This window comes from Solea solea, chromosome 11, assembly GCF_958295425.1.
Source record: "Solea solea chromosome 11, fSolSol10.1, whole genome shotgun sequence".
Taxonomy (NCBI): Eukaryota; Metazoa; Chordata; class Actinopteri; order Pleuronectiformes; family Soleidae; genus Solea; species Solea solea.
Window position 1 is genome coordinate 6239186 of NC_081144.1, and position 15285 is coordinate 6254470.

The 15285-nt window shown below is 43.3% G+C and overlaps 2 protein-coding genes across 3 annotated transcripts in view; one reads left to right on the forward strand and one right to left on the reverse strand.

Annotated features, from left to right (window-relative positions):
* Positions 1-10039, forward strand: part of LOC131468561 (semaphorin-3F-like) — a 15165-nt gene extending 5126 nt beyond the window's left edge. Inside the window, exons 3-18 of the mRNA XM_058642955.1 lie at positions 2373-2533; positions 2664-2726; positions 2852-2971; positions 3169-3262; positions 4807-4926; positions 5041-5186; positions 5296-5410; positions 5528-5597; positions 6297-6441; positions 6536-6758; positions 6843-6931; positions 7015-7056; positions 7154-7311; positions 7416-7483; positions 8729-8856; positions 9111-10039. Of these exons, the coding sequence (XP_058498938.1) occupies positions 2373-2533; positions 2664-2726; positions 2852-2971; positions 3169-3262; positions 4807-4926; positions 5041-5186; positions 5296-5410; positions 5528-5597; positions 6297-6441; positions 6536-6758; positions 6843-6931; positions 7015-7056; positions 7154-7311; positions 7416-7483; positions 8729-8856; positions 9111-9488 (2120 nt within the window). The 3' untranslated portion in view covers positions 9489-10039. The remainder of the gene's footprint in view (positions 1-2372; positions 2534-2663; positions 2727-2851; positions 2972-3168; positions 3263-4806; positions 4927-5040; positions 5187-5295; positions 5411-5527; positions 5598-6296; positions 6442-6535; positions 6759-6842; positions 6932-7014; positions 7057-7153; positions 7312-7415; positions 7484-8728; positions 8857-9110) is intronic.
* A 728-nt stretch (positions 10040-10767) lies between these two features.
* On the reverse strand, positions 10768-15173 carry wasb (WASP actin nucleation promoting factor b). 2 transcript variants are annotated; one of them, XM_058642956.1, is made up of 11 exons: positions 14939-15173; positions 14051-14191; positions 13770-13856; positions 13541-13637; positions 13257-13295; positions 13128-13163; positions 12814-13015; positions 12542-12720; positions 11880-12445; positions 11668-11779; positions 10768-10949 (listed from the first exon to the last, which is right to left on the reverse strand). In XM_058642956.1, exons 1-11 carry the CDS (start codon positions 15038-15040, stop codon positions 10891-10893), a joined length of 1620 nt encoding a protein of 539 aa, XP_058498939.1. In that variant the 5' UTR covers positions 15041-15173; the 3' UTR covers positions 10768-10890. The 2 variants fall into 2 exon arrangements, with proteins under 2 accessions (XP_058498939.1, XP_058498940.1); XM_058642957.1 differs by having other exon boundaries at positions 14946-15078.
* Positions 15174-15285: the final 112 nt, after the last annotated feature.

A 15285-nucleotide genomic window follows, 5' to 3' on the forward strand; every position in this document is an offset into this window, starting at 1 on the left:
GATTATCAAATTAGTTGTCGATTAATTTAGTAATCGATTAATTGTTTCAGCTCTAATTCTAGCTCAGTTTGGAGAGAAACCGAAAGCTTTTTTCCCCCCATTACACGGGGAGCAGACGGGTACAGAATGTCATTGGAACCTAAGACGTAATGTCTTTTTGTTCTGTGAAGAAAAGTGCATAAATAAGCAGGAACCAACCAGAGTCATCCAGTGTGTGTCTAGCGTCTTACATTCAAGGAAGGCATGGAAGCTTTAGCATACAATACGCAGTGGTGGGCGAGGCGGCAACAGCCAGTGATAAACCTCAGAGCACAGTGACAGACCGGAGTCCAGGACTGTAGTGGTTATTAACCACTGACGGCTACAGTCGACGCGCGGTGTAGTTTTATATCCCAGTGATTTTCATCAGAGTGTGAACATCTGCTGTTTGTGTGTCCTATATGACGACGACGGCGACGGGAAGATAATTGCAGTGCGTTTATATGACCTTTAACACTAATCCCCACTTTCAGTAAACCTCAGCTTATACATGCTGCTGTGTTTTGTTTTTGTGTTGTTTTTTTTGCAGCAGTGTGCAAAAAAAAAGTAGTAGTCTTACCAATTATGACACAAGTTTGGTCTTGAACTTGATCATGTTCCTCCCTGTGTAAGAAGCAAGAATCCACATCTGCACGGAGCTGCCTGTGACAAATTCATACACAGGAGCTTGTTTAAAACAGCTGAGAGGTGTTGAATTATTTGACTGTCTGTAATTCTAAGAACTCGGTCACCCTCTCCCCCCCTAATACCAAACAAAAAGGAGAAAAGTTGGATTTACTTCCCAACTGTTTTCTGCCACTCCAAGGATTTATTGTTCATTGTGTGTGACAGCGTGTTCCTTTGTTCCCCGAGGCGCCTGTGGAGGAGGTATTGGAGCGGCTGGTAGACATGTGACTCTTGTGAGCGAAAGAGTTGGCCAGAATGACACTAGGGTTACGGGAGGCCTGCGGAGGACAGATATCTTGTATTGTTTCCTCCGTCGCTGGGCAGTTGTGTGTGTGTGTGTGTGTGTGTGTGTGTCACTTCAAACATTGAAAAAGGGAGTGACCGAGTGTCGTTTAACAGAGTTAGTCAGCATTGCTCGAGAGCAAGATGTGCAGTGTAATTGAAGCCATGTTTCAGGATCTCATGCCTTCACGGTGCTGTCACCAGTTTGTTCATACTGGAGATATAAGGCTGCGGGTTAAACGGCAGTGGTCATTAGTGCCTTAGTGACAATATGTTGTCAGGTTGTAACGTGAGAGCTCAGCGTGGCCCGGCTGTAGCTTTTAAACTGGAATCAAACGTCCTTCCCAGTGTTTCCCTATCAGTGTCAGAATGTTGTCAGGGGATAAGTGTTTGCTGAATGTTTACCAGATGATGGCAGTACATTGTTTGCTATTTTTGGAGAATGGAGACATGTATAGGGGTGTGGTGTATCCACATTTAGCCTCTTCACTGGATCCACTATGGCCCAGTGGAGTTTGGAGAGAGCGAGGCTTTTTATCCCGCGTGTTTACCTCTCAGGAACACAGCCGGACATCGTCCCTCCAACCAAAGGACTCCATCCCGTGTTGTCCGGAGATCCGATTGCACCGCTTATTTTAGTGGCACCTTGACAGCATCCTGTTAACATTGACCTCAAAAGGAAGATGGCAGACTCTTTGATGTAAATAAAGATTGCGCTTCCTCTTCAATCCCCGTAAGCCAGCTTCGCAGGGTCTGTGCGACCATTTGTCATCATATAAGCCTGCTGTCTTCAACATGCCTTCATCATATCCCTGTCTGCACATATGCTTGTCAATATCTTGCACGTGTCACAAGTGTATATGTGTGTGTGTGTGTGTTGTTGGAGGGAACATTGGAAAAAACATTCAGAGGAAGTGCTGTACAGAGTCCATTTGTCTCGCAGCAGATGAAAATTGTTTAATCAAAGCCTTCAGGAGAACAAAAAAAAAGAAAAGAGAAACATTTTCCACTGCAGCGTGTCTTAACAAGTCATGCTCGGCTGAACACAATCCTGATCTTAAGAATTAGCTGTTAGTTCCACTGACCGTGGTTCCCAACGGACGTTTCCGACCAACTCCACGAGGCAAAACTCAATCACACAGTCAGGACACATGAAATATTCAGATCTTAAAAGCCAACACGTTTCCTAAAAATGCTGTGAGTTGAGTTATATTTAATCCGTGGCACACATTTATCTGTAAAAAAAAAAAAAAAAAGTGACAACTTCAAGGGACCATGAGTTCAACCAAGTCAGTAATGAAGGATGTTAGAGGCTTGAAAGAATAGAATAAAGTGAAAACACTGTTATTCCCTACTGAGACTTTTTCCTCCCACCACACGGACAGAACTGATGGACACGCGAGCGGCACGACCCTTCAGTTTCTCCTTCAACACCAGCGACTACCGCATCCTCCTGATGGATCAGGACCAGGGCCGCCTTTACCTGGGCAGCCGCGAGTACCTGGTAGCCCTGGACATGCAGAACGTCAACAAGGAGCCACTTATAGTGCGTACAAACTCTGTCTCCCCCCCTCTCAAATCCAGTCTGCTATTTGGAATGTGGCTCTAAGTCTCTAAGTACAGTGATCCTTAATAATCCAGTATTTCTGTGTAATTTAAAAAAACAACCCAAACAGATCCACTGGCCAGCGTCTGCTAAGAGAAAGGGAGAATGTCAGATGACGGGAAAGGGGAGACAGGTGGGATCTTCTTTTCTTTTTTTTAACGTCCTGCTCTTTCAAAAACATACATCTCCCGCTTTTGTGCCGGGACAATGTCAACGATGATGTCAGAATTCAATCTGTCCCATTTCTCTTTTGTCCAGGGTGAATGTGCCAACTTTGTGAGACTGATAGAACCGTGGAACCGCACCCACCTCTACACCTGTGGAACCGGGGCGTACCAGCCTATCTGCACTTTCATCAACAGAGGCTGGAGGGCAGAGGTGAACCCAAAGACATTTACAGTGCCCTCAGTGGGATTTGCAGCAAACGTCCCTCCGCAGTGGGGCCCAGAATGCATTTGTCCTGTTAAATATTTCAGGACTACAAACTGGGACAGTGATTTGTTTATGATTTTCCCATGTGACGTCTTCAGCGGTCTATTTTTATGCATATCCACCCCCCTTTCTAATCTCTGCAGGACTACCTGTTTAGGCTGGTCCCTGGGTACGTGGATTCAGGGAAGGGAAAATGTTCCTATGATCCAACACAGGAGAACATTGCAGTTCTAATCGGTAAGACTTTCTTTATTTATATGCAGAGAAACATTTTTTAATTTATGCAGCTGAATCACAAAGTGTTAGCAGGAACACTTTAATATGAAGGTAGTAGTAATACCCTCAAATTTCTAAAGGAATTTCCATCTTGTTAAAAACTAGTGGTAATAAGGAGATAATATTACATTGATACCATATCATTTCCAAAGTAATATTCAGGTAATGGCTTGATAATGAAAATGACTGTGTAATACCATCACATTTGAATGTGTGGGAATCAGAATAGATTATAGATGTGTGCAGACAGCACAGATTATAAGGTTTTTTATTGTTATTACCAAACTATAGGATTTATATGTGATTGTTGCCATAGTATTGTGAACCCTTAGATGTGTCTTCAAAAAAGTTACGTTAACACACCTAGAGCACCAAAATGTGCTGTAAAAATTGTATTGTTTTTATTGTTTTAAACCAACATCAGTCCTTTCTATACATATCAAATATTAATATTTAATATTAATTAATATTTTATTTTTAAAACCCTTAACCCTTAAATTAACACAATAAATGAAGTATTTTCAATATAGTTCATGCAAACTAGATTATTTTGGTTTGATTATTGCAGCCTGGTATATGTGAAAGATTAGCAGAAACATTTGTTTCTATGCATTATTTTATTTATGTCACATTTCATAAAATACTCATGTTAACACACATAGAGCACCAAAATGTGCTCATAAAAATGACACTATAAATGTTTTTATAAAATATTATTGTCCTCATCATACGTATCAAACATTAAGGAAGTTTTTCACTCTTAAATTGCCACGTTGTTTTCATGATGCATCAAAAATAGTGATTTGAACGGGTTTCAATGAGCACATTTTTGTGCTTAGGTGTGTTAGTGTGAGTATTTTAGTTAACGTTGTTTCAATAGACTATAAATAAAAAATAGGCTTCATTTAAAAAAAGCTCAAAAATGCACAACCATACATTTTTAACAATTGCATGAAAATATTAAAAAATATTCTAGAAATGAAAAGCCACATACACAAAATTGTGTCTAGGTGTGTAACACCGAGTGTATCACAGACGTAAGCACACTTTGCATTACTGTAATTACACGACAGTTTGTGTTATTGGAAAAATTCCAACAGTTTCTGAAAGCTGAGAAGTTGCACGTCAAAGTCGACATGTGGTTATTATGGTAATTTCACTCGCACTGTTGCAGGAAGCCAGCGAATCAGGCCTGTACTCAAATGTTTTAAATATGCTTTATACTGTTCATATTTAACACGCAAAATCTGGTTCATGTACAACTACGGTGTTTTTTTTTTCTAAATAAAACCTTCTGTTTTTTCTTCACTTTAAATTGTTAGTAGACTACTTTAACATGTAAGTAAATTGTAAATAACTGCCAGATACTGAAAGTTATTCTGGAAAAATGGGCAAAAGCACTTACTCACAGGACCATTTTCTGGCCCTTGTATGGTTAAAGATGTAAAGTGTCACCATCTTAGCTCTTTAATTGCTCATCATCCCTCGCCTTCCTGTGTCTGCAGATGGTAACTTGTACGCAGGCGTTCACATCGACTTCATGAGCACAGACGCGGCTCTGTTTAGGACCATGGGAGGGAGAACGGTGATCAGGACAGAGCAGTATGACTCCAGGTGGCTCAACGGTGAGTAAGTGTGGGCAGGTAAACGTGACTGATTACAGGTTGCCGTTCCTCTCTTTTTATTTGACAAGCACTTGCCTCAATCCTCCCCTGACTTATCTGTTTTTATCCCCCCAGAGCCCGTGTTTGTTCAGATCCAGCAGATCCCTGACAGTGCAGAAAAGAACGACGACAAACTCTACTTCTTCTTCCGTGAGAAGAGCCTAGACTCCAGCGGTGGGGCGAGTCCCACCGTGTTAGCCAGGGTTGGGAGAGTGTGTCTGGTGAGGCAAAGCACGTTGCATATGGAGTGAGATGGAAAGGGAGAGCTTATATTGTAATATGAGACAAACTGCACATATTGAATCATGACCCCATTTCCTTCCTGTCTAGAATGATGAAGGAGGGCAGAAGTCCCTGGTGAACCGCTGGACGACATTCCTGAAGGCCCGTCTTATCTGCTCCGTGATAGGCGAGGATGGCGTGGAGACGCGATTTGATGAACTACGTGAGCCCACAACATAAAACGACCACTCTGCCTAAAGCGACTGCAGTGTAATAGTAACTGCTTTTATACAGGCGTATAGTGTTATTGATTTGTGTTTCATTCTTCTTCTTCTACCAGGGGATGTGTTTATTCAACGCACACAGGATGAACGGAACCCGATGGTGTATGCACTCTTCACCACAGCGGGGTGAGTGGTTTTCACAAACTTTACACGTCACACAGTAACAAAGATGTTTAGAGACGATCCGTTATTTCAGATTTGAGTTTGTATCAAGTGGTATCATCCATAAGAACCTGACCTTCTGCTTTGAAGGCAACAGAATTGTGATTTGGCCGGTCCCAAGTTGGGGCTCCACAACTGGAAGTTCAGCAACCGGCCTTCTACTGAACAATACTGAATAATTTGTAAAGTACAAATACTTTGTTACTGTACTTAAGTACAATACTTGAATACTTTTACTTCTAAAACTTAAGTACATTTTATATCAGAAAATTACTTTTGATACTTAAGTACAGACTTTTACTTAAGTAATATTATAAAGAAGTCATTTTCTGGTCATAGAATACTTTTACGCAAGTATCCCTTTAGGGTACAAGACGGCTCATATGTGCATAATTTTGCCGAATCGAAGAAAACCTGAAAGCAGCCATTGAGACTATAAACTCTTCAGTAAACTCCTATTAACCAAGTAACAAGCTGGCTCATTCCCCCATAGATTGCCATTTAAACGCAGTTCTTTTTTAAAAAAGACAGTCACCCCCTAGTGGCTATTGAATATATCGCATATCTTGGTTGCCTTCAAAATGAACCCTGAAGACTATGTTAAACAAATGTTAAGGTTTGGATGCAAACTGTCTCCCTCTAATCATCTGTTTGTGTTTTAAGTTCTGTGTTCAAGGGCTCAGCTGTCTGCGTGTACTCAATGGCCGACATCCGCAACGTCTTCAACGGACCATTCGCCCACAAACATGGCCATAATTACCAATGGACAGAGTACACTGGCAAGATTCCATACCCGCGGCCTGGAACGGTATGTTTCAGTCATGCTTCAAAGTGATTCAGTCAAACACACATGTACATACTTCACTTAAACTCCTTAAATGTTTTAAATCTTTTCTTGTCAGTGTCCGGGAGGAACCTTCACACCAGGCATCCGCTCCTCCAAGAACTTCTCAGATGAAGCCGTGGACTTCATCCGGTCCCATCCCCTCATGTTCCATCCAGTTTATCCTATCCATCGCCGCCCCCTGGTGGTGAGAACGGGTGTGGACTACCGCTTCACTGCCATGGTGGTGGATCAGGTGGATGCTGTCGATGGACGCTACGAGGTGCTCTTCCTCGGCACAGGTGAGACAACTGCACAGCTACAAGCACTTCTCTGCCTCGAGGTTTAAACCAACGGAACTTGAATGAAACTTCTGTCCCTCTCAGACAGAGGCACTGTGCAGAAAGTCATTGTTTTGCCAAAGGATCCAATCAGCATGGAGGAACTCACACTAGAGGAAGTGGAGGTTTTTCGGGTATGTTTTGAATGTACTGCATGGCCTCGGAAGAATAAAATACAAAATGATTTATTAACTTCCTTTAATCACTTTTCTCACAGACCAGGGCTCCTGTGAAAACAATGAAGATATCTTCAAAAAGAGTAAGCACATTTCCTCTTGGAGACAAAACAGACATATTAACAGAGTGTCCTCGCAGCCTGAGCTGTAATTGTCTTTGTTGCACTTGTGTCTCCGCAGCAACAGCTGTACGTGTCATCAGACGCGGGGCTGACGCAGGTGTCGCTGCACCGCTGTGGCGTGTACGGCCGGGCGTGCTCTGACTGCTGTCTCGCCCGGGACCCGTACTGTGCCTGGGACGGCGAGAGCTGCTCTGCCTTCACCCCGTCCACCAAAAGGTCAGAAATGTGTCACCGCGTCAGAGTGAACTGGTTATATTATTAGACTATAAAGCCAGGATGTGTTGAGTCAACTTCTTACTTAATTCCGACCTTTGTCTCAGGAGGAGCAGACGACAGGATGTGAAACACGGTGACCCGCTGAGGCAGTGCAGGGGCTTCAATGCCAAAGGTGTGGACATTTTTTATACACTTAAAGCTGCAGTGTGTAACTTTGGTGATTTTGTTGACGATGTTATTATTCGGCCTCTGAACAGAAACAATGTAACGTATTGTGTGTGCTGAAATACCTTCAGACCTGGTTGCCAGGTTAGGTGCTCGTTAAGTCCAGCTTTTCTTTCAACTAGGGCTCATTGCCATGGTGACGGCCTATCTTCCATGCAAAGTCTTAGAGACACTGATCCATGCTTTCATAACATTTGGGCTGGATTACTGCAATTCTCTGTACTTAGATCAGTCGTCTGTCCAGCGTCTCCAGCTAGTCCAGAACGCTGCCACTCACCTTCTGACAGGAACAAAGAAAAGAGACCACATCATACCGGTGATGCTCCTCCCTCCACTGGCTTCCTATTCATTATATATTTTATAATAATACCTGATAATATTTTATTGTCATGTTTTTAAAGCTCTTAATGGTTTGGCACTATCTTACCTCCATTCCGAACTCTGACGTCTTGCCAAAATCCCGACTAAAAACCCCCCCTTTTCTGTAGCTGCCCCTAAACTTTGGAACCATTTACCCATGGAAAATAAATCTGCCCCCATCGTTATATAATATTTTAAATAACTTTTAAAGACCCACCTCTTCTCCTTGGCCTTCAGGATAAGAATAACCCCCGACACTTCTATGTAGTTGTTACCATTTTACTATTTAACTGTTTTTCTTTTATGTATTGACTGATGTTATGTTTTATACGTTGTATACTTGCGTTGCTGTGTCTTTAACTCTGTAAAGCACTTTGGTCAACCTTGGTTGTTTTTTTTTTTTCATTTTTAAATGCGCTCTAGAAATAACGTTGACTTGACTTTGAGTCTCCACCGGGTTAAAAAAGGGCTGCGGTGCCCCAGAGCAACTTACCCAACTCCAGTGCTTCCCGGGTGCCCACTGCTCCTAATTCTAGGAGGGTTTCTAACAGAGGATGGGTTAAATGCAGAGAAGGAATTTCACTTCGGGGAATAATAAAAAAAAAAAGCACAAAAAACAGAAGAAATTGCTGAACGACCAGATTTTATAAGCAGTAGAATTCACTTCTGAAACTTTCTCGTGGTTGCCGGGCAACATGTCTCTATACTGAAGAGAAACACAGTCAATGGACCTTATGCACTACATTTTCGACATATCTTTTTATATCGGTAATATGCGGTAAATATTTTCATGTACAAATGGTTGCCATGACTTCCTCTGTTGTGTTTACAGTGGAGAAACGTCTCAGGGAAACCGTTCAGTTTGGAGTGGAGGGCAGCAGCACTTTCCTGGAGTGTCAGCCTCGCTCTCCACAGGCCACGGTCAAGTGGCTTTTCCAGAGGGAAGGAAAGAGAAAAGTGGTGAGGAGTGTTGTTACATTGTCAAGTTAAGGATGTTTAGTTTCATACTAAGCCAAACTAACCAGACACTGACTGCAGCGACATGTTAACAGAGAGACATCAGAGTGGTTGGGTAATGCACTATTTATATACTCGTGTATAAAAACCCATGTAATCCATACATTCGATCACCGCTAATCTGATCTGTTTACACCTGAAAACAGTGCAGTTCTCTCACTGAGACCTCCCTGCTGCTTTTATTTGTTTGCCTACAGCTCAACCGTATGGGAGGTGTTATGAAGACCAATCACGGCATCCTTCTGAAATCGCTGAACCAGTCAGACGCGGGCCTCTACCACTGCCTCGCCACGGAAAACAACTTTAAACACACGGTTGCCCGCGTGGCGCTGCGCATCCTGGATCGAGACATTGTTTTAGCCCTCACTGCTCAAGATGAGGACGAGGAGCCAAAAACCCGCCAGACGGGACACAGCCCACAGTCGTCCTTTGTCTCCACACCTTTCCCACCCGAGATCAGACTGATTAACCAGTACTGCCAGTCCTACTGGGAACAGCTTAGTCCCAAACAGCAGCAGCAGCGCAAGCGCACCAGCCGCAGGCACACAGAGAGCCAGGACCAAGGCCTTGGTTAGAGGATGGGGACTGTGTGCCGTCCAACACTGGCCTGTCTGGACGTTATGGTGGACTTTTATGTTTGACATGCATGTTTGGTCGTTACCTCCATCTATCCGGGCAGGTGATGCTCTCATGCTGTCGTTAAAGAACCGTATTTATGGTTTTGCTTGTCAGTCTAAATTATGATTGTGTATATTTGACATTACATTTGAATTTATTTTCAAAGAATACCATATAAATATCTAGATTCAGGTTACTCGTGGTAGGAATTTGATTCGACCTTTCGTGGCTCAGGCTCTATTATTGGTCCTCTAGGTCACTCCCATGACGGTTTCTGCTGCCGATGGTTAAATGTCAGATGTTGGATGGTTTGTAAAAGCCCAACCAAGTACAGGTTTTCAAAAACACGACAGCTTTTTTCCCGGTTTACAAGTGTTACTATAACAAAAGCTAAACAACAGCCCCCAGTGTTGATCTTTTGCATTCTTCTGTCAGTTTCGTCATTGCTTTTGGAAAATGTTTGACTGTGATGTGAAGTAAACACAGCAAGTGGCCGACTGGGCTACAACACGCAAAACCACAGCTATGGTCCTTTTTAAGTATCTTGAAACAAAAGTGTAATATATTGATTGTGAATATAATATATATGGTCATTGGATTATTCTTGTAAGAAGATAATATGACGATGTGTCGCATGCGTGTCTGTTGTCGTCTGTCGCAAGTTGTACATTTTACCGTTCTGTTTTCCACCTCGGTGTGTTATACAATGTTTGTACGGTGTAATTATTATCTTAAACTAATTCCATTGGATGTTGTCATGTAATGACACCCTTACTGTCCCGCCTGTGCTCTCGTGACCTGCAGTATGTGAGTGTTTAGCATACAGTGTTCTTCCACTTATGGACTTTTGTTGGTGGCAGTTTTAGATCTTTGCACAAAAAAAAGATACAGGAACATAGTTTTCATGTACAGAATGTTTATATATATATATATATGTGTGTATATATACATATATATATATATATATATATATATATATATATATATATATATAAAAATGGGAAAGAAACTGGCTCAGATTTAGTATTAATAGGTGGTGTTCTATTGTAGGCTGTATTTACTTATTTTTTTTAAAAAACGTCTCCTTTTTAACGGAAGCACAAGGAGCAATAATATTTCCCAGGCAGAGCCGCCATTCACCGTCATTGTGAGTGACACAGTGACATGTGCTGTCCTGCTGATCAATGCTACACTGGAAATGTTTGAACAAATACATGAAACATTTCAGAATCGTGGTCCTTTTATATTGAATGATGTGTTTTATTTATTCGTCTACGCAGTTTGTTTGTTTTTTTCACAAGTAAATCGGGCATTCAGTCGTTCACAGGTTTAAGATCCACACAAAACGAGAACCTTTTATCAGTCGTCCCATTCGTCGTCGTCCTCGTCGTCGTCTCCGCCCTCGTCTTCGCTTTCATCTAAGAGGAGGACAAATGTTTCAGTGTTACACTTAGTTGGGTTTCTTCAACGCTCTTCGCTCTCTGTACGTGAATATCCACTTAGCCATTTTATTAGGCACACCTGTTCAACTGCTTGTTGCAACATTTAGGCATGTAGACATGATTAAGACACGACTTTGCTGAAGTTTGAACTGAGCAACAGAATGAGGAAGATGGTTGTCGGTGTCAGATGGCATGGTCTATTTCAGAAACTGTTGGTCTACTGGGATTTGTAGTGAAAGAAACAACAAGGTGCTGGGTGTGATTCTCGCTCTGGGACCTTTCTGTGTGGAGTTTGCATGTTGTCTGCGTGGGTTTCCTCCGAGCGCTCTGGTTTTCCCCCCATCGTCAAAACCAACCCTAACCCATGTAAGGATGTTTGAAGGTTGGTCCCTTGTGGGGGCGCGCTCAGTCGAAGAGGCTCTGATCAACCCTCTATCTGACCACAGAATTTTGTTGTGCACTTTCAGTTGTATCATGACAATAAAGATCCTTTTTTAAAAAATTTTTTTTTTTTAAATTGCCTTGTTAATGCCAGAGGTCATAGAGGTCAAAAGATTATAGAAAGGCCACTGCGATAAAGGTGGAGGAGGTGGTCTACAGCAGCCAAGACAACACCCTGTGCAACTCCTGCCACATTATCAGGTGACCTGTGTACCTAATTAACAGACCAGTGAGTGTATGTTCTTGTATTTACCAGATGAATGGATGACTTTGCTCCTCTTCTGCATGACCATCATGAGAGCACCAACGATGCCCTCACCTGATCCTGGAGATGTAGGCGCTGCAGCATCCACACTATCTGGCACCTGTAACACAAATATGCAGTGATGCAATGATAACAAGTTGCAGCATGTCAGTTAAGATGTGAGTACATATAGAAAGCGATCAGGAAATGCTTTGCTTTACATTTCTGAGTTTCTTCCCCAGTCGGATCTGATCCAGCAGGGCTCCTCTGCCGTCTCCTCCTCCAATGGATTCGGGGGCAGGTGGCGGAGGCCCACCTGATACAGAACGTGGTGGTGTTGGGAAATTTGAAGGCGGAGGTGGTGGAGGAGGAGGGGGAGGAGGAGGTGGTGGGCCTCCACCCCCTCTGCTGGGTGTAGACGGGACAGGAGGAGATGGGAAGCCCATTGAGCAATGCTGGCTAGACGGTGGTGGCGGAGGAGGCATGTTGTGGGGGGCCAAAGGTGTTGAGACGTGGGAGAAATGTGAGGTGGGAGGTGAGGGGACAGAGTGTACAGGTGGTGGTGGTGGTGGAGGACCACCTCTGTTGGCTGGAGGTGGTGGGGGAGGCATCCCTCCACGTGCTGTGGCTGGATGAGCAGTCGGGGACCCTCGCTGTGGCTGGCCTGGGATGGGAGGCAGGGGTCCAGACCGGCCTCGATGAGGTGGGGGGGTCGGGGCGGAGGGACTGGAGCCTGGCAGAGGAGGCAGTGAGCCTCTGCTGGGTGGAGGGAGTGGAGGTCCAGAAGCTGTAATACAAGGAAACAAGGCATTCATTCATGCTTGAGACCTTAACCTGCGCAGTGAGACTGGTGAATGGGGAGAAAATGATGGAGGTGTCTAACCTTCTTTGCTCAGCTCCCTTTTTACCGCCTCCATGCCTCCAGACTGCTCGATGACATTATAGATAAGCTGAGCAGTCGCTTCATCTCTCATGTCCGCCTCACCGATCCCGGCTTTGGAGAGCACATTCAACAGATCAGGGTCAAGATTGTTGGGATCCCATCCGACATGAGAAACGTGTCTGACATGAAGGGAAACAAGCGAGAGCGTGTAAAACAACATCCTTTCAAGGTATAATTCAGCAGGCAACACCGACGTTGGCTCGCACACTCACTTAAATCCACTGGGTGCTCCTATGTCTGCTTTGGAAAGTTTGGGGCCCTTTTTATTCTTCTTCTTGTCCTTTTTCTTATCTTTGCTGCTCAAAGGCGACAGAGTGGCGGGAGAAGGCATCGAGCGGTATCGTGAAGACTGGATATCTGGGTTCTGTATGTCCACAGTAGCCATGCGATAAGATCCAGGGCTACCAGATGATGCTTTCGGAGGAAAAAAAACACAGAACATCAAAGTTGGAACTTCATTGCAGACGTCACTGCCTGGTATTGGTAACAGTAACAGTGGAGATGTCGAGGTAAAGAAGGCACAGACCTTTTTCAGGTGGCAGCGGAGGCAGAGCACCTCTGTCTACAGTGTCAGGACACATAGTAAGTGTTAGTCAGTTACGGTTTGGTACACATGAATGGCATATTGCAGTGATGACCTTAAATGCTGTCTTACCACCAGGTGGCAGGGGGCGCTGTTTCCTCTCTGTCTTCTCTGAGGTGAGAGAAACTTTTTGCATCACTTTATTCAGCTAAAACACCCTTAAAACTATTAGATATTGTTTGAATTGATTTAAATAAACATGTATTTGTTTTTAGTTTTGGAAAAATCCACCTCTTTAAAGTGGATTCTAATTATTAAGTATTATTTTCCATGTATTGCATCAAGACAAATATGGGCTATGAATCTTTGTTTCAAAATGTATTTGATGATAAATAATTCGAGAAAGTGTCTCCAACCTTGGCGGGTGTTTCTTTGACTGATTTTGTCCCGGACAGCATTTTGGAAGGCCTCTGCTTCCTTCTCATCGGCAAAGTTCAGTCCCACGTGACAATCCTACAATGCAGAATAAATAAACAACTACAAAAACGGCATTTTAACAAAGGTTTTATGACGACAAAACTTGACTTAAACAAAAAGAACACACACACACACAGAGGGTGAGGGGGGGTGGAACTGTGTGCTTACATCTGCAGGAAAGGTGTGAAAGAACGACCGTGGGGAGTAGTAAACTATTTGGTTGTAGATCTCCTGCTCCCAAATCTGCCTTCCTGTCTGTGGGGAAAAATAAAAAAACCAATGCAAATATTTAATTTAGATATAAGGTTCATAAATGATAAGGATTGGAGTCAGTCAAGATGTGAGCCACCTTGTGTTAGTGTGATGGGTTAGGGTTATCAGTAAATGCTCTCATGTGGCCTTGTTTTATGTTCTTATGACACTTATATTGTTGTGCGAGAGGTTATTACCTTGACGTCAAACATGCGTATGAAGTAGGAGCGCTGCGGGTTGTCTTTGACGAAGCACACCACTCCACTGTGCTGTAAGCTCCACACTGATGGACTGTGAGGCAGAGCCATGAACAGCTGTGCTACTGAAGTGACCAAGGACTAAACCAAAAAACAGGCAGTGAAAACAGTTCATGAAAACATGCCTCTGTGGGCCTTCGCCACTGCGTATGTAAAAGTCATTACATCAATTCAGCAGTTAATCATACTCATATCAGATATTTGTACTGCCGTCACAGCTGTCAGCAGTGTTTACACAAATGAGTCAAGAGCAACTTCTGCTCTACAGCGAGATGACACCCAACGATAGCGCCGTCTAATTCTGACACAGAGGAAGAAATGCTTCAACCATCATTTCCTGTTACTGCTGCCTCCCCCATTGATGACCTAATGTCACCCACTCATTTTAAACCACATTTGCAACCATTTTACAGTACAGAAGATTATTTTAATGAAAATACGTGACTTTAACATTTACCTTAAAAAGATACTACAGAAGGCACAAGTAAATAAATAGAAGTAATTTTTTTTAAAATAAGCAGACAAAACTAGTGTGAAACATTATTTCCTGTTAAGGAGGGTTCAGTGTGACCATTCAAACAAAAAGAATGTGACGTTTAACCACAAATGTCACGAGAGAAGGAGACTGAGAGAGAAAGAGAGTCTTGAGGGCAGGAACAGTTTACATATTCATGTGGCAACCAGAATAACCAGTACAATCTTGAACACCATTTCTTCCTCGTGCTCTTACAACAGACAGCTCCACCAGCATAGATAAGAATCAAGAGAGACACATCCCAGTATCACCCCACAGTGGGTGACCCCCTGTCTGGTCAGTTCACAACTTACAGCACACCTTCTGCCCAGCAGCTCCTCCAACTTCTCATTCTCCTGCGGGCTCAGCAGCAAGCTGTGGGCATTCTCTGACTTAGATTTAGATCCACGGCTCATGGTTGCCTGATAAATCTTGCAGTTTATTCTAACGAAGTGCGAGCAGCATGAAAAGGTGTCTCCTCTTGACACTGTCACAACACTGAGCTCTATAAAGTGAAGGAAGTTTCTCTTCTCTGTTCTGTGCACACATCGTTTCAAAGCAGGAAACGGGCAACCGCACTTCTCTAACCCCCACTTTTCTTCTTTTTCTCAGAGGCAGTGCACAAATGAATGTGTTACTTCCATTTTCAGAGGTAAGCAGT